General features: G+C 38.7%; 1 protein-coding gene across 1 annotated transcript in view; it reads left to right on the top strand.

Annotated features, from left to right (window-relative positions):
* LOC149083407 (heparan sulfate glucosamine 3-O-sulfotransferase 6-like) overlaps positions 1-11403 on the top strand; it is a 30174-nt gene extending 18771 nt beyond the window's left edge. The window contains exon 2 of the mRNA XM_089236692.1: positions 10626-11403. Coding sequence (XP_089092818.1) covers positions 10626-11250 — 625 coding nt within the window. The 3' untranslated portion in view covers positions 11251-11403. The remainder of the gene's footprint in view (positions 1-10625) is intronic.
* The last annotated feature ends 7528 nt before the right edge of the window (positions 11404-18931 follow it).

Genomic DNA, 18931 nt, shown 5'->3' with positions numbered 1-18931 from the left:
GCGACTCATGAAATAAACAAATCTAGAGATTTAAAGAAACTTAGAAATTAATATATATTTTTTCCTTTTTTTAAGGGCGCTAAGTATTTCGACCCCCCCCCCCCCCTTTGAGCTTCAAATTGTCCATCTGCCTATTCCAGCTTTCAAAAATGCTTAGTTAAAGCTGTGGAATTTCTTCGATGTACTTTATGGGCCCATAATTAATTTTAAAACATCCTAAACTACATGAGTTTATGCAGTTGAATATTGAAAGATAATACGCGGAGACATTAATTTCCATGCTTGAGAAGATGTAAATAAAAAGTTGAAATCAATGTTATTGCATGGATATCCAACGCAAAAGTAGGTTCGGGGCTAATTATTTCCTATTTAATCTCCTGAGCTTCTCCTAAGCGAACTCAATGTTTCAAAAATCTAGAATTCAATAAAATTTTTAAAATTATTGATGTGACAGAAAACCCCACCAAATTTCCGCAATTCTACATTGAAATCGGCAATTTTAACACTGATTTCTATGAGGATCATCCTTTTCCTGACCCTCAAAGCGATGCTGGTGATGATTATGACGTCATTCAAAAAACCTCATTACTGGGAGTATTGAAAATGTGGCAAACCATACAAAGGCATAAACTATTGCAAATATACTGACAGCGTTGAAGAAATGACAAACCATTGTAAAGGCATATGCACGTCTTAAACGCATTGCTAGGGAATCACGGTAACCAAAGTAAACGTTCGGAAAGTGATTGTTGAGGCCCAAAAACCATTGTTGCCCGACAGTTTTTTGCCCATTTGGGGCATTTTCCCTGCTCTGACGAAATTTTAAAGTAGCCTATCGTTCAAGTCGGGTCCCATTTGGTATATATGCAAAATTTGGTGACGATCGATCTAAAATTGTAGATTTGTATAGAGAACACACACACACACACATACAGAAAATCAATTTTATATATATAGAAGATTCCTGAATAAATTCTGGGGTTCAGGGATGCTCAGAATGGTGTTACAAAATGCTGTGGGTGCTTGCAGGGCCGTCTTGAGGGCATTATGGGTTCCCTCCCCCACCCCATCTGACTAGAAATGCTTGCCTATCGATTCGCGTTTTCGAAAATCTTCACCAGATTTCATCATCATGAGGCCCCTCTGCCCTTGAGACACCCGGGTCGTGCCTAGGTTTTCCCATAGACTAAAGATATACTATAATACTATTATTACTCTATGGATTTTCTCATGCGTTAAGAAGCACTGGGTGCTTGAGAGCGCATTTGCACCGTCGGATCTGACGTCACTGCCGTATTCCCTGTGTCTGGCCCAGGACCCTGAATCATAGCCCCAAAAATATTAAAAACTTTCATAAATTCTGAAAAGTTATGTTTTTCATAAATTCTGAATTTTCATTAGTTCTGGAACTATTTCTCTCATTGGCTTCCGATTGTTTCATTCGTCAATTTTTCGATTATTTCACTTCCTGATTGTGACTTTAATTTTGTCATCAATATTGAATTGTTATTGAGTCCGGAATTATCATTTTCAATCAATCAAAACTATCATGGAGCTATTTTTTAAATTTCGGTAATTCCCATTTTTCATTGTTTTTTTTTTCTTTTGTCTTTCGACTTTTACGAGAGACATTTTTTGTTCATTTAATGTTCATTTGCTGAAATATAGGATGACCTAGGTCTTTAAAGCACTGAAAATTGAATAAAAACATCGTCCTATACGCGAGTAAATACGATATTTCAAAAAGTTCTCCGTACTCATCTCCTATTGAAACAACCCCTTATTCCTAAATGAATTGTGTACAGTATATGTCAAGTGGCGGCTCGTCACAGAAAATTCTGAAAGCCACCAAAATCATTTTCAATTTTTAAATAAATCGTTAATTACTATATTTGTTATTCCAATAATATTTTCTACATTATTTGCAGATCTATGCTGTACGAAAACAATAAAGTTTCATCAACGCAACATTAACGAAAATAATTTGTGCAGTGAGCCTAACTGATATTTTTCGACGTTCACAATCATCGTTTAGGTTAAGCAGTTGTTTATTGCGAACTACGAATATTTATACTCATCTTTCAATATTATATTCTAATTTAAAAGATAGATAGCAGCATTAATATCCGCGGGTACTTTTTCTTGAGTGACTAGGAGGAGTACAATTGATTTCTGGAACCAAAACCTCCTTTTTCCCTTCCAACATTCTAATTACATCTGCACTCTTTCGTTCGGCGCTTCACCCTCTCACGACATCATGCATATGGGTATGAGACCATATGACTTGTATTTTACGAACGGGACAAACCTTTCTTCCAAATCATCACTTTCTAAAACATTTCTCTTTTAATTTTCATAAATGAATGAATATGGCATCAAATTGGTATAAAATCAGTGAAGAATTTAATTAAGGACTTAAAATTTTCTAGGGAGGCGTGCGTGCCGTCGCGGTCTCTCTCTCATGTATTGCATAATCTCGCTTTTAAGGGAAATGGTATCATCTCATAATGCATTAAACATCTGTTACATACGAAAGAGGCGTTTTTTCCAGCGCAGGAACCAAGGAGCCTCTCCCCGGGCCGTAACTAGGCCGGGGAAACCGGGGCACTGCCTCAGGGACCCGAGTTGAATGGGGGGCCTCATAAATAATGTACATTTATTTTGCATAATTTTTTTTCTTTTTGAGGGGTCCTCCAAGAAAATGTCTGTTTCGGGGCCCCGAGAAGGCACGATATGGCCCTGCCCTTCCCCCCACTGTCCAGTAAGGAGCAATCTAAATTTTCATACTAATTTCTTCGTTGTTTTAAAACAATGGTTCTTAACCCAAGGCCAATAGGTCAAAATTAAATGAAAGGAAATGGGGCGGGGGGGGGGGGCAGAGAGAACTGTAAAAAAAGAGACAAATGTTTTGTGAAGCATTCCAAGTGCAATATACCGGGGAAAAGGTGTGACCACTTTCAAAACCTAGAAATACCCATAGAAACCCAAAAATAGGGAGGCTAACTAGGAGGAAGGAGTATCTAGCTCGGACGGAGATCCGTCTGATTTGTAAAAAAAAAATTATTTGCGCTATAAATTTACTCAAATTCAACTCAATAAGTAGCAAGGGTCTCGATCCTGGTTGTTTTGGGGGGGGGGGGGAAGTGGACTTATTAAAATAGGGAGCAAGAAGAAAATAAAAGTTGTTTAAAGGGACCATGAGAGAGGAAAAAAGGTTTAAGAAACAGTGCTCTAAAACACATTATTCGCTCTTGTGAACACATTCTTCACATTCTCTTATGGACCCTCGGGGGCCCATGGACCAGCTTCCAATAACGACGGCATTAAAATTATGAAATACATCAGCTATTTTTTACGATCCCTTAAGTCATTTTTCCCCTATATTTATCAAGTTAAGCTTAAACCGTGTCAAGGCTCCGCTGTTTCATACATATAACGATTTTCCCACTTGTTATCGTTACTTGTTATCTAAATGGGCAAAATTATTTCCTTATTAGTCTATATAAAATCCATTACACGAACAAACCATCAATTATTCGAACCTACGACCCGTGGCCTTTATGACCATCATTCGCTGCTACATCTATTAATAGGCTTTGTGACGTGACATGTAGTTTTTCGGTGAATAATCGACTGTTGATCGATCGGGGGAACAGCAGGAAAAATTGACTCGAGAATAAAACCTTTTATATTTTCAGATTTCTTTTTTTTCAAATTTAAATGATAGAGTGTAGTACAGGAGTCTTCAACCTTTCATATATGGCGGGTCACATTGAAACTTCGCACGAAGCCCGCGGGGTGTCCAAATCATGTAATTTAGTGACATCTGAATACAACTGGCCATTGGAGCCCCAAGTAGAACATATAAGACTTTGCCGCCTGGCAGTCGAGTGGTTAGGGAACTATCTTCTCACTGTGCAGGTCTGAGTTCGAATCCCGGTTCGGGCATGGATGTCAACTAACACTAACAAATTCCCTGGACGGATCATGCTGATCCCTTGGGAATACGGGAAGATCACGTTATTATTTATTTAAAAAAATAATAATAATAATTTTGATAGAGTCATAATTATCATAATACTATTAATAAGTCATGAAAATAATCCTAATTCTTGATTTAAAAAAATTCAACTAAGCCTCTTCGAAAATAAACGAAAAAAAACGGAACATTTTATTTTAAAAAATTTGGACGGCTAAAATTACGGTAATGTCCCGTAAAATACGTCATATGCCCATACTTTATATGTCCCACCCCCAACCCCGTGCCAGAAATATCGCATATCTGGCCCACGGACTGAAAATGTTGTGAATCCCTCCATAAGGCAAGTTAAGAAAACATGAAATTCAAAAATACGTTCTCATTGATTTTTAGGCGGTGCATATTGTTATACAGTATACTGTATTACCGACGGAATGTTTTTCGCTCTTCCAAAAAACTTTTCATTACTGTACACGTTGATTTAAGTGGTTGTCGTGTCCGTTGTGTGTGTAGTCAGTAACTACATAATAGATATGAGTGAACACATTCTTCTCTCCCGCTTTAGCGTGAAAAGTGAAGGTTTTGATTTTTTTTTTTTCATTTCTTTCATATCTTTTTCTCCTTGCTCATGAAAAGGAGGATAATGTCACGCGAAATATCGTGGAAGGTGGTTTTCCTTACAATGCGAAATATCGCGTGCTAAGAAATACCCGGGAAAACTCATTGTAAGAAAAAGAGAGGAGGACGTTTTGCATCTATCATTTCTCAGATGAGGAACCTTCCCACGAAGCAAGAGCGTACGAGAAATCAATTTCTCAAGAATACCGCATGAGAGTACCGTATGCTCACGAAAAGATATCACTCTTGTTCATGTGCATGACTCTTTACCTCTTCGTAATTCATAATTTTTATACGATGATGATTGAAATTTGATTTTTGCTTTTTCGACATGGATCCGCGAGATTCGTTATTTTTTTTTTTAATCTTTTTATGATGCAAACATTAATGCAAAAGTTTGATAAATTGAAAATTAATGCATAATAAATGCAAAATTTTTGTGGACTCCGATGGCTATTACCGCTGATATTGATTCTGATGTAGATATACGGGGTGTCCGCTCTTACCATTATCCAATGGCCAATTCCTAAACTATTAGTCCTAGGGATAACTTCACTTCAGAAAAATTGTATGAAATGGTGTCATTCATCATCCTAGAAAAGTTGCTCTTATAACCAGGGTTCCACATATTTCTTGAGGTGTCCTCGGAGAGGTTCCTGATGGGGGGGGGGGAAAGGTTCAGTGAGCTTGGAGGAGAAAACAATTATTGTTTTTAAATTATCATGTGTGGAGTATTTTTCTAAAAATGGGTCTGTGCGCTTCATCTCACTGGCGCGAGGGCGGGGGTCCGTGGCCTTGTCTTATTGCTACAAAGAGTCCTTGTAACAGAAAAAATTAGGAACCCCTGTGTATCCTAGAAGGTATTTAAATGAAAAAATTTATATTTCTGAAAAAGTTACGAATTTGTAATCTTATGCTGTCATTGGGTCTTGTATACAGGGTGCATTAGATAACAAACAGAGCGTATGGCCTTTTACTGGTGAATCGTTTATCTTAGAGGTATACTTCCAACTACCCGCATTTGATGCCGATTTTTCTCCGTTTTTCGAATTCGAATAGCTCAGTGAATATTGCACTTTGAAACGGGAATTATTATTTTTTTAGGTGACATCAGGAGAGACAGGGCAACAACTTTCTAATCGGGTTTTTGAGAGCACGGGGACTGTGTAAAAAGTATTTTTTTTATTAACTATATAACCCCTTACAACATGAATGACATATCTGAGTACTATATATTATTTGGATAATTTTTTTAACTGGAACTATGTCTTTAAGATCAACGGTTCGTCAGTAAAATGCCATACGCCCTGCACCCTGTATACGTTACCGTAAATGTGATAAATCGGTAATCATGCACAATCATCAATCGTGTTTGTAATTTTGATAAATTTCACTGCATTTATCCCTTTTACCGGCGCACGTAAAACTACACAAACTAAAGTCGAGGTCAAAACATAAATTTAAAATAAATGAGCGTTTAAATAATTTTTTTTAACGTGAAACTATTCAATTCCATGTAAAAATATTAAAGCAATTATAAAACTCCATGCTAAAAAATATAATCATCCTGTATTATGCAGATTATAATTAATATCGGCAAAATTTAACTCTAAATGTAATTAACATTTTGTCTAGAAATTGAAGAAAACTACATTACGTATCGAAAACTAATATTAGACATAACTAAATTAGACATAACTAAATTAGACATAACTAAATTAGACATAACTAAATTAGACATAACTAAATTAGACATAACTAAATTAGACATAACTAAATTAGACATAACTAAATTAGACATTGCATTTAGCTAGATGTCCGGAGACATTGTATTTTCCCGACAAAAAAAATCACAACAAGAAACTAATTTAAATTCCACTCATAATCAAAGTTATTACATATTACCCGTAGATTAATATCTTTATTCTATGCATATTACCGATTCAGGCATCCTGGTAATTTACCGACACACTGCTATCGTGTGGAACTGTTCTAGTTCGGTGTTGTAAGTAGTTATATCAATCTATTCACTGGTTATTTGGGTGAGAAATGGGTTATTAGGCATAGAACCCTTTTGGGTGATTATCCCGAACAATCTAGTGATACTCATACTAGTGATTACTCATATATACGTGATGTACAGCAGTCATACAGGAACAAGTTTCACAGTTTATGACTACTTGTGTGTGTATGTAATTAGAAGAAATACCTTCGAGTTCTTTATCTCTTCCTTCGGGACTCTTCATTGGTAACCCTGTGAAATAAAAAAATAGACATTTTTTCCTCTTTTCCTTTACCTCAGTGTGTGTGTGTGTTTGCTCACCAGTGCTCCCATATAAAGTGGGACTTTGAGGACATTGTTAAAAGGAGCCTCTCTCCACAGCGAGTGACAATATCGCACAATAACATTCACCACGAATAAAAGTGATATTATATAGCAGCGTATACAGGTCACATTTATTACGACGGATCTGTCCCTATAGCGGACGAAATCGAAAGCTTTAATGGGAGTTTTCTGCACAGTCTTTCAAAGTGATAACGACCCCTCTCTAAAGGCATTAACGTATTCTGACATCCATGAAATATGTCACATAACAATACTCGAGCTACAGGAAAGATAGATTCTTATCAATTTTCCGTCATACAAATCACTTTATCACATACAAACACACACATGAATGGATTTCAATCGCAAGGTAAGGACTTGTAGGATCCATAGAAGAAAATACGAGGGAAAAAAATCGTATAGGTGTTTTGTCGATTGGTCCCGACCGATCTATTTTCAAGAGGAACAAAAAAAAATGTATCCGAGCTCGCAATTTGTGCACGGATGAGCATCTCGCATCTCCGGGAAAAAGATTTCCTTCAGAACAAAACTCCTGCTTCCAGCATGAAAAATCAGATTGTATATTACCCTTTTTCTTATTTTTCTTTTGAGGATGGGAGAGAGAGGGGGGGCGCTTTCCTTCGAGCATAAATTTTTGCCTATCTCTGAATCGAGGAGAAACCATAGTATAAGGGGGAGAAAGATATAAGACGTGGCCGGAATAGAAAAATGGCGACGTAATACAAGGGAAAAATAAAATAGAAGCCCCCCCCCCCCAACATATCAAGAAAGAAGAAGGGATATCGTCTACCGGGGGGAAATCTCCCCTTATATATATATTTTGTCCCATCATTCCTTTCTGTTATACCTTTTGAGGATTTCCTTTCTTATATATCTGGATTTTTTTTTCCTTTTTTCGTATATATCCGAAAAGATTTTTTTTTCCCGCTCCTTTATACGAATTTCCTTTCTTTGGACCTATAGGGGAATCTTTTGAAGGGAACCCGTGACCCTGTAAAATTAGAATGAAAATTTCACGGGCGACGAGCCTTCCTTTATACCTTTTTCGCATGTATAATACATTCGAGTGAATTCATACACGGCCGTGGAATAATACGAAATGAGAAGAAACTCGAGGGATCACGATTTTCCTCTCGGGTTACGTTCCAAAAGTGACTTTATTCGATTTAAAATGTTCCATATTGATGGTTGGAATCGAATGATTACGGTGGGAAAATGCGTTACGTGAAGGTAGATGGAACGGAACCCTTTCTCAAAACGGGAGAAAGGGTAAATCCCTTTCGGACCCCGAGCATTCATTTTTTGGAATTTTCAAAATTTTTTTGCATTTTCGATACTCAAAAACTGCGTTAAAAACACAAATGCCAACAAATATTTAATTTCCAATTTTTTTTTTTTTGTGAAGAAATAATTCACTTATTTCAATTTTTTTTTTTCAGTCAAGTATGAAACCAATAGGTGGTCGGATGAAACCAGAAAACCAACTGGTGGTCACATTGGCGTACGTAAAGGAGAAGTTGGGAGTCTCACCCGATTCTCAAGCCGAAATTATAGTGTTATTTTGCAAGAAAAAACGTAACCCCCCCCCCCTGAGAAGAAAAAAAAAATGAAACACCCCCCCCCCCGAAAAAATTCTGTGTACGCCTACGAATGTGACTTGGCCTACCATTTGAAAAAGCCTCTCCGCAGAGAGCAAGCAGGCCTGCAACACGATACTGACAAAACATGAAAGCATTCAAGCATTTTCCATCTTTACTTCAGAAAATGGAAGCCAGATGGCAGCGTGAACACGAAACAAGCGCAACTCGACAACATAAATATGCTAGGGCCAAGCATACACTCAGAACACACATTCCAGCATGTGCCGATTCTTAGAAATTCCGTAGAGGAATGTGTACGAGGGGCATGTTCGGTTGAGTAGTAGTAGTAGCCTAGTATAATACAAATAAATACAAATACAAATACAACGCCACAACAGGCAAATTGCCCAACGAGGTGGCTGATAAAAAGATGCCCATAAAAATATGGTTGTCATATGTTTCAAAAATACAGCAACCCAATTAAAAATGCAATTAACACAAATTACAAACAATATATACACATGATAAAATATTATACAACGCCCATAAAGAATACTTATGGTTGTCTTATTCTAAGAATGGATAGCTTCTCGATTTACCCCAACATGTTTATCGTATTTCTTTTTAAACGTGTCAATTGTGTTACAATTTACTACCTCCGGGGGTAAGCTATTCCATTTATTAACAACCCTATTGGAGAAAAATTCCCTGCGACACCATAACCTTGCATTGTCCCTCACCAATCGATACTGGTGTCCCCTTGTAAAAGCAGTCGATTGGCGGTGTACTAAAAGTTCATGGTCCATCCTATCCATCCCATTGAAAATTTTGAACACTTCGATCATATCTCCTCGACACCTGCGTTCATCCAATGTAAACATATTCAAAAAATGAAGTCTTTCTTCATAACTCAAGCCCTGTGTGCCAATAAGGACACGCGTAGCTCTTCTCTGCACCCCTTCAACCAAGTCTATGTCCCTCTGTAGGTATGGTCTCCAAAACCTTACAGCATACTCCAGTCCAGGACGAACTAAGCCTCGAAAAAGCGGAAGAATGACTTTAGGAGAACGCGAAGAGACCTTTTTGAAAATGAGACCAAGCATTCTATTCGATTTTTTGACAACCGCTGAACAATGTTCAGAAAACTTAAGTCGCTCGTCAATGAGAATTCCCAAATCGGTGACTCTAGTTGCATCCGGGATAGTGACACCATTCAACTCGTAAGAGAACCGTGGGTTGTTCGAACCAAAATGAGCGACCATGCACTTATCTACGCTAAACGTCATGCTCCATTCATTTGCCCATGCTGCAATCTTGTTTAAGTTGGTCTGGAGCAACTCCCTATCGCTTTCATTTCCGATTACCCCCATTAGCTTCACATCATCTGCGAATTTGCTAGTAATTCCATCGATACCCTGATCGAGTTTGTCGATAAAAAGTGAAAAAAGTATGGGCCCAAGGACACTTCCCTGAGGAACTCCACTTGTGACGTCTGCCCAACCAGAGAATTCCCCGTTCACCATAACTCGTTGCGACCTATCTCTTAACCACGATTCTATCCAATTCAGCAAGTTGCCCCCTATTCCAATATAATGCAAGGTATATTCATCTTCACATACAATTTTTTACAGAAATTTGTAGCTAAATTTTATGCAATAAAAAAACATTTTTCCCGGAGGAAATTTCTCCTTGGAGAGCCATCTTAAAAACCCCATGAAAGTTCACCTTTAAGTGCTGCCCTCTGATGAAAGCTCCCCAAAGTTCATATTCACCATAATTGTCACTCAAAACTTACACAATCCTTTATGTCAGGGCTTAGCTCCCTCATGTCAAGAGAATTTGTGGCGCCAGGGGGTATTATCTACTCTTACGTTTTCATCCTTTTTCAGACATGACCCAGAATCAACATGATCAACTTTGCGACCCATTGGTCTATATTTAACTTAGAAACTCTTAATAAATATTTCTTACAAAATATCTTATTTACAGCAGTATTAATGAATCGACGTGAACAGGTTTCATTTGATTGACAAGTTGATGATATTTACGTAATTATATCTATATGGCGTGTATTAATTTTGTTTTCTCTCTATTCTTACAGACAACAAATGCCATTGAGCTTGAATTCCCAGATAACGATGGAGAAGACACCGAGCTATTTCATAACCCGAGAAGTACCGGAGCGTTTGTACAGGATGTCGCCGTCCGCGAAGCTCATAGTCGTCGTCCGAGATCCAGTGACCAGGGCGATATCGGACTACACGCAAACTGCCAGCAAGAGGGGTCACAGCACGAGTCCGACGTTCGATCAGATGACGTTCAGGAACAGGACCACGGGTCTGGTAGACACGTCGTGGGCGGCGATCAGGATCGGTGTCTATTCCAGGTACCTGGAATGGTGGATAAAGTTTTTCAAGTTGAGCCAGATACATTTCGTGAGTGGGGAGAACTTGATCAAAGACCCGGCCGGTGAAATGGCTCTCGTGCAAGACTTTTTAGGGTTGAAGAGGGTCATCACGGACAAGCATTTCTATTTCAACGAGACCAAGGGTTTCCCCTGCCTCAAGAAATCCGAAGGCAACGGGAATCCCCATTGCCTTGGCAAAACCAAAGGCAGGACTCATCCCGATATTCCGTCGTCGACGATATTCAGATTGAGAGACTTTTACAGACCATTTAATTTGAAATTTTACCAGATGACAGGAAGAGACTTTGGATGGCTTTGAAAGAAAAAAAAAAGTTTATTGATTGTGTGAGAAATTTTTCCGCTTGTTTTTATTACCGTCCGTGTACTTTTTGTCTTTCGCTGTACTTTTGGTCTCGTGTATGAGGGGGAAAAATTGTCAAAATTTTTTGATAAAATTTATCTTCTTTTGAAAGTTGTCAAGTTTTTTTTAAAATCAAATATAAAGTGTGAAACCTTAAGTCCGTGTGTTTCACCTTATATAATTCATAAACCGTTGTCTATTGGCCATAGAAACATACTTTCAATTAGAGAAAAATTGTTTTTTTAAATGACGTGCCCATCTTATATGTGTCATTTATTTTGCTAAGGGCCGTATATGACCCAGATTCAAAACTTAATTTTTTCGTACGGTCCATCTGTTCTCCAACTTCCAGTTAGAAAGTTTTGCTCTGTCTCTCCTCTAAGCCCGACAGAAATAATTCCATGTTCCTTCGAGAAAACTTCGTTAAGACATTTGAATTCAAAAGCACTGAAAATGAGAGAAAGAACAGCATATGAAGCATAGAATGAGCTTGTCCGTTAGTTTATGCTGTTCTTTCCCTCATTTTTAGCGATTTTTGAATTCAAATATTTCAGAGAGTATTGCACTTACAAACGTGGTATTTTTTTGTGTGGCTCGCGAGAGACTGGGAAACAACGTTTTAATTGAAAATTATAAGACAGGGGACCGTAAAAAAAATTAAATCTCGTATCTCGGTACATATACGGTGTTCCGTAAAATAAATGACACTTATATAAGACGGGCACGTTATTTAAATACTTTTCTAATTTGAATAATGTTTTTATAGCCGAAGGTGTACGAATGATTTGAGGTGAAACGGACTCGAGTTTTCACCTTGTATATTCTAATGAATGCTCAAAGACATTTAAATAATAACTATTCAGAGAACCACGAAAAACAATATATCAGGTCACCCCGAAAGTTCTTAGCAGCGTTCTCTCGTAAGTTTAGGAGTAAAAGGAAAGACGTTTTTTAGACTTCTGTTCTTCGAAATATTTCCTGCTTTTTTTCTGAATTTTAAGCTGATTTTTGATTACGTTCTGTTCTGGTAGAATTCAATCATTTTGGATTTTAAAAAAAAAGTCACCAATTGACAACGTAGTGACTGATTTTCCTTCCAAAGAAGTTTGATAGGCGTGATAGAAGTGGAAGTGAGATGGTGCAATATCTTGTCAGTATGATGGATGTGATGAACATCCTTGTTTGTCTCACGAAATTTGTTTAACCCTTTAATTGGCGAGCATTGAAATATCCAGAGGAGAAAATTCTTGACAGGTTTTGAAGCAAATACGGTAACCCTGAATGCGATACGTGGCAAGAAAAAAAAATTATTGTCCATATTTAAAAAAATATGGGATGTTGAACTTCAGGGAACACTCTGTATTCGTATGATTCACGTAGATTTAAAATGATACGGAAATGTCATCAACTGTTTGCCAACTTACTTTTCTATCATTGCTGAAGAAAGCACAGCAATATGCCACCTCCACACATGGTATTTCCCTATAAAATGCAAGGGTCAAAAATCGTTCTTGATTGGCTTGTTAAAAAATAGGGAGACGTGTACCTTTGAGTAATTCTGCTGAAAATTGTAGAAACTTCATGAACATCTATCTCACAAGTAAAAAAATCGAATGTTTAGGAGTTGCTTAGAAGCATCAATGCCAAAGACGCCGCCATGAACAAAACATTAAGGGGCTCAATTAAGTTGCTCTCTTACGGAGCTAGAGGCGACCACTGATAGATGGCGCCTTCGTCTCCAACAGAACTCGTTAAGAGCAGTGAATTGCGTATAGTAATATGTTCAGAGTTTGCGTGTGAATAAAGTAGTTGTCCCGTATAAACGGGACTGAAGCCCGTATGTAAGAGGGCGCTTATATCTCGCAAGGGACAGAGCGGAGGCCATGTTTGGTGTTGGTGGTATGTAAGGGGGGGGGGATTGCGCTACATTGTATATTCATTAATTATTGGGGGGGCTCAGCCCTTCACAAAATTTATTGGAGCGGCTGAAATAGCCTCAGCCCCCCAGGTTTCAGCGCCTATGATCAATGACAAAATGAGCTGCACACACAAACGTAAAATGCCTTTATATTAAAAATAAAATAAATTCATGTTGCTTTTTTTGAGAGCAACATTGCCAAATAAAGGGTTATGGTGACCAATAGAAGAAAAAATTGGGCCGTTAAAAATGGATTCTTTTCTACATGTTCGGAATTATGTCACACATCGAACATTGATGCATTTTACTTTTCTCCGACTAAATTTAAGAACAAATATTTGTGTACTGTACGTATGCCTGTATACATATCTCTGCGTAAGTTTCGAGTTGGATTTCGATTCCGGGATTTCTCTGATTTCCGCCAAGGCATAATCATTCCCGTATCATGTTATCCAACATGTGACCCTCATCTTCTGAACAAAGGATTTCTCAACCAGGGATCCATATCTCTCCTTATTTTTTAACGGTGTTTAATGATTCGTTTTTTTTTCAAGTTAAGACTTGAGGTACACTAGATATCAACCCAAACCAATTAATTAACTTTTTTTTATTTTTAAAAGAGCATTTTGACGTACAATAAACACGAATCAATAAATAATAATAATTATTAGGGTAAGTTTTTGGCTCAGGTGTGAAGATAATATACTCCTTTGGTGATCTTTGTAAAGATTTTAGGGTGGGTCAGTGAGTTCGACTGAAGAAGAATTAATTCACTTGAGAGATAGACGACTTTCTTCTCAGCCCAAGATATTAAGGAAGCAGATATTTCGCCGAGGCTAATTCGCAAAGAAAAGTCACCTGGTCTCCGCTGACGGACTCAAACCCAGGTTCTCTTTCAAACCGGGCAGTGCATTCTCGCACTGTGGCGTAAGGCACTGAAGTAGAGGAGCATTAGTAGCCAATCTTAACTCCAACAAATGGCCCCCTAGTGACGTGAAACAAGGAAGACAGAGTCGTGTCTTGTGGATGGCGGTGTGAATGGTAGCATGCTTGCCCGGTTTATAAGAGGGCTCGGGTTCGAGTCCCGGCGGAGACCAGCTGAATTTTCTTTCCCAGTTCACCTCGGCATAATATTCAGAAAATATGTATATATACTTTGATATATACTTTTGATCCAACCTTTGATCTCAATGAAAGCCGTGCAAGACATCTCAGAAGACTTCCAACTTTACGGTGTTGCACTTGTAAACATAGTGATGCCATGAATGAATGAACGCCAGAACTCTGCCACCGGACTTATCCTCCCGAGATCTCTACCAGCCCATCTTTCTGGCAGAGTCTAGAGCACTTTATTATTAAGTCAAAAAAGAAGAAAAAAATACAAATATATATTTATATATATATAAACTGAAGAGCCAAAAAAACTGGTGCAGGCATGCGTATGCAAATAAAGAGATAATCAGAGTACGACGCTGCGGTCGGCAACACCTATATAACACTACAAGTGTCTGGCATAGTTGTTAGATCGGTTACTGCTGCTACAATGGCAGGTTATCGAGATTTAAGTGAGTTTGAACGTGGTGTTATAGTCGGCGCACGAGAGATGGGACATAGCATCTCCGAGGTAGCGATGAAATTTGGATTTTCACGTACGACCATTTCACGAGTGTACCGTGAATATCGGGAATCCGGTAAAAAATTAAATCTACGTCATCGCTGCGGCCGGAAAAAGATCATGCAAGAACGGGACCAACGACGACTGACGAGAATTATTAAACGTGACAGACGTGCAACCCTTCCTCAAATTGCTGCAGATTTCAATGCTGGGCCATCAACAAGTGTCAGCGTGCGAACCATTCAACGAAACATCATCGATATGGGCTTTTGGAGCCGAAGGCCCACTCGTGTACCACGTCGTGCCCTACTTGATGACTGCACGACACAAAGCTTTACGCCTCGCCTGGGCCCGACAACACCGACATTGGACTGTTGAGGACTGGAAACACGTTGCCTGGTCTGACGAGTCTCGGTTCCAATTGCTTCGAGCTGATGGACGTGTACGGGGGTATGGAGACAACCTCATGAATCCACGCACCCTACATGTCAACAGGGGACTGTTCAAGCTGGTGGAGGCTCTGTGATGGTATGGGGCGTGTGCCGTTGGCGTGATATGGGACCCCTGATACGTCTAGATACGACTCTGACAAATGACAGGTACGTAAGCATTCTGTCTGATCACCTGCACCCATTCATGTCCATTGTGCATTCCGACGGACTTGGACAATTTCAGCAGGACAATGCGACACCCCACACGTCCAGAATTGCTACAAAGTGGCTCCAGGAACACTCTTCTGATTTTAGACACTTCCGCTGGCCACCTAAATCTCCAGACATGAACATTATTGAACATATCTGGAATGCCTTGCAACGTACTGTTCAGAAGAGATCTCCACCCCCCTCTTACTCCTACGGATTTATGGACAGCCCTGCAGGATTCATGGTGTCAATTACCTCCAGCAGCACTACTTCAGACATTAGTCGAGTGCATGCCACGTCGTGTTGCGGCACTTCTGCGGGCTCGCGGGGGCCCTACGCGATATTAGGCAGGTTTACCAGTTAGTTTTGGCTCTTCAGTGTATACAAAAATATACACAAACACACAAAAGTATAAAAATATATTTCCCTGGACATCGGATACCTTAACGATTAACAGATTTGTGTTGTAATAGCAGATGAGATGGGGTTGGAAGTTGTTGGAGACTGTCCCAGGGCTCTTCATTAAAAGAATGAATAACTATTTTATTAGAAATAATTAGAGGGCCCTACGTCATTTATTATCCTACACTCGTCATATGCATAAAATACATAGGATTTTTCATCGTGCATAATGATGCCTTCAGTTGATGGTTGCAACTATGAATCAACTTCATTGCAAATGTCCAATGAAATCACAATGATTCCAATCCTTCAATGCAATTTTTACAAGGTGTTTACTTGGGACGTTGATCAAGAGTGCTCGCGAGCACAAAATCGGACACGAGCATCCCACATTACAGTTGCTTCAGGGAGCACCGTGGTGCTCGCGAGCAACGGGTTGAAGGTTCCTGGTGTATATCAATGAAAGTACAGTAGTTATAGCTATGAAAATTGTTTATTATACATCAAATAAAAAAACAACTGTTAACATTTGTTGAATTGAAAAAAATGAGTACGTATATACACTGTATTAATCTTAATTTTTCTAGCTGGTAAGCGGTAGGACTCATGCAGTACATCTATATTAACGCATAACAAAGCAACGATCATGTTTAATCGCTTGCTTGGAAATGTCTTTCAAACGAGCTATTACTTTTTAATACATTTTTAGATACTTCAAACGAGTTTTAAACTCTCGTCGGATAAAAATTTCACAATTTTTTTGCTGTTTGTTATAAGCGAAGTCTATCATACTGAGGTTCTACTGTATTTGCATTTTCCATGTTGTTTTCTTTCGAATATTTATCTCAATATGTTAGAAAGCCGCAACAAAGCAGCTGAGACATACACCTACAAAACAAAAACAAAAAACTCTCAGAACTTCCTAACATAGCTAATATTAAATCAAAGGTGATTACGGCAAGGCACAACTCATTACATTTTTTTAATGTTTCACACTCGAAATAATTGCGGTTTCTTCGATGAGGAAAAATCATCAGCGATCCAAGCGTTTTCAATGTGATGGATTAAAATTTATTTCCATAATTACTAATGCCAAAAGAAACATATTAACATGCGATTTGCCTTGAGAGAAGACTGTAAATATTCAGAGACATCCGCCAAGCAACAAAACGAAAGCTCCAAGAGGCAAGGCAAGGGGGGAAAAAAACTATATACAAATCACCGAGACATGAAACATTCGTGTTATTTCACAATAACTACCAGAAAGAAGTCTCTCGAATAGCGAATGTCGCACGAAATCTGGAAACGTTCAAAGCATTTGTCAAACACATACACACACAAAAAAGAAAACTTGGAACAGTTTTCCTACATTTTTTTTTATACTCTTTAAGTTATTATTTTTGCTTGCACTTATAATTCTTAGTTCCTTCCCGTTATTTAATGCCTTTCTCTCAAATGCAGAGAACGTAACAGGAAAAAGCAAATTCAAAAAGAAAAGTGATGATGGATGATGTCCCAAGGTGGCGCCACGATCGAAAAGTAAATGGGCGTTGCTAGATTTTCCTCCATATTCTTTCTCCCTCCTTATCCGGAAGAGAGAAAAAAAAAGAATATTTTTCGGGAGAGACATAAAGCGTTAATATTTTGCAGGCGAAAGCTCTTTTCCACGAAAATCGGGGGTGGGGGTGAAAGAGTTTTAGTGCCTGAGACAAAGAACAACGTGTAACAATGAAATCAACTTTGAATGATGTCACGAGGCTATTTTTCATTACTTAAATCTCGTGCAAGACGTTTTCTTTGTATTTTTTTGTTTTCGTATTGTTTCTAATTATATACAGCGCTTCTTTCTTTCTTTCTTAACAATCTCAGGAGTTGTTATTAGGAGAGGGGGGGGGGAGGTATAATTGTTTTCAAAGAGCATTGTTGGGTACACGTCACTTAATTGGCCAGCGGGTTTAATAACTCGCGTTATAAATCGAGTTTTTTAGAATTAAAAATCTAATTATTCTTGCAAAGATCAGACAAAAGAGTGAATTATTATCATATTTTATGTGTAATTTTCTTTACTGGTATAATCAACAGGACCCGGGTGTTAATGACCTGATGATTGAGATAGGTGGTGAATGTTTTCCCTGCTAAGATACATGAAATCAATAGGCTTTCTGGATATTATGCCTAGGTGAACAGAGAAGAAGTGTTAATTCTCTCCACCGGGAATCGAACCCAGGACCTCTTGCGTCTTCGATTCCCGGTGGAGAGAAATAAAACTTTTTTTTCCTGTTCAAAACCTCGGTATAATAACCAGAAAGCCCATTGATCTCATGTATCTTGGTCCAGCAAAAATGGCCATTGGCCAAATAGGCCTTGGCCTCCACCTGGAGGCCATTAGCTGAAGTTAAAAAGAGGCTGCAATGTCTCTACTCAGCAAGTAGCGCTACTGTGCGTGTTTTAATGAAAAAAGGATTGCCTCTCTATGGTATAATGGTCAATGCGCTTGCTGGGTATGCAAGAGGTCCTGGGTTCGATTCCCGGTTTAAAGAAATAAAGCTTTTTAACTCATGTGATTGGATGATTTTTGTCCACCGCAGCCATTTTCTGCACACACACACACATCCAGCCCAAATACCTCCCGTCTAAGTAAAGACTTTAAACCACTGGGTAAACTTGTAGACACCAGCCAGTACTTTAGCACCAGAGTGGCGTGGTGGTAAGACGCGCGTCTACCACCGTGAATGTTTCCGTCACGGTCCCAGGTTCAAACCCAGGGAGGGCTATAGATAAGATACAGGGTGGGCAAAAAGTCCGTAGAAACTTTAAAAATGAATAAAAACCGGAAAAAAGCCGAAATAAAAAACTGTTTGAAGGGTTAGCATCACTAGGTCACGGGAATTTTTTAAGACAGGAATAAAAACTCAGAAAAGACAATAGATGGCACTGGTACGAGCGACTTCTGCGGAAATATGCAAATCAGACGATTATAAGAACTTGCGCTCCTAATCCACAATCAGTTCACCGTTGTAAACCGTGAATGTGGACCTGCTGCACTCTGCCGTTGCTGAATTT

Source organism: Pholcus phalangioides, unplaced genomic scaffold, assembly GCF_987345545.1.
Source record: "Pholcus phalangioides strain wild (caught in Gottingen) unplaced genomic scaffold, Ppha-v1.0 ptg000009l_1, whole genome shotgun sequence".
NCBI lineage: Eukaryota > Metazoa > Arthropoda > Arachnida > Araneae > Pholcidae > Pholcus > Pholcus phalangioides.
This window is presented reverse-complemented; position numbering and strand designations above follow the sequence as displayed.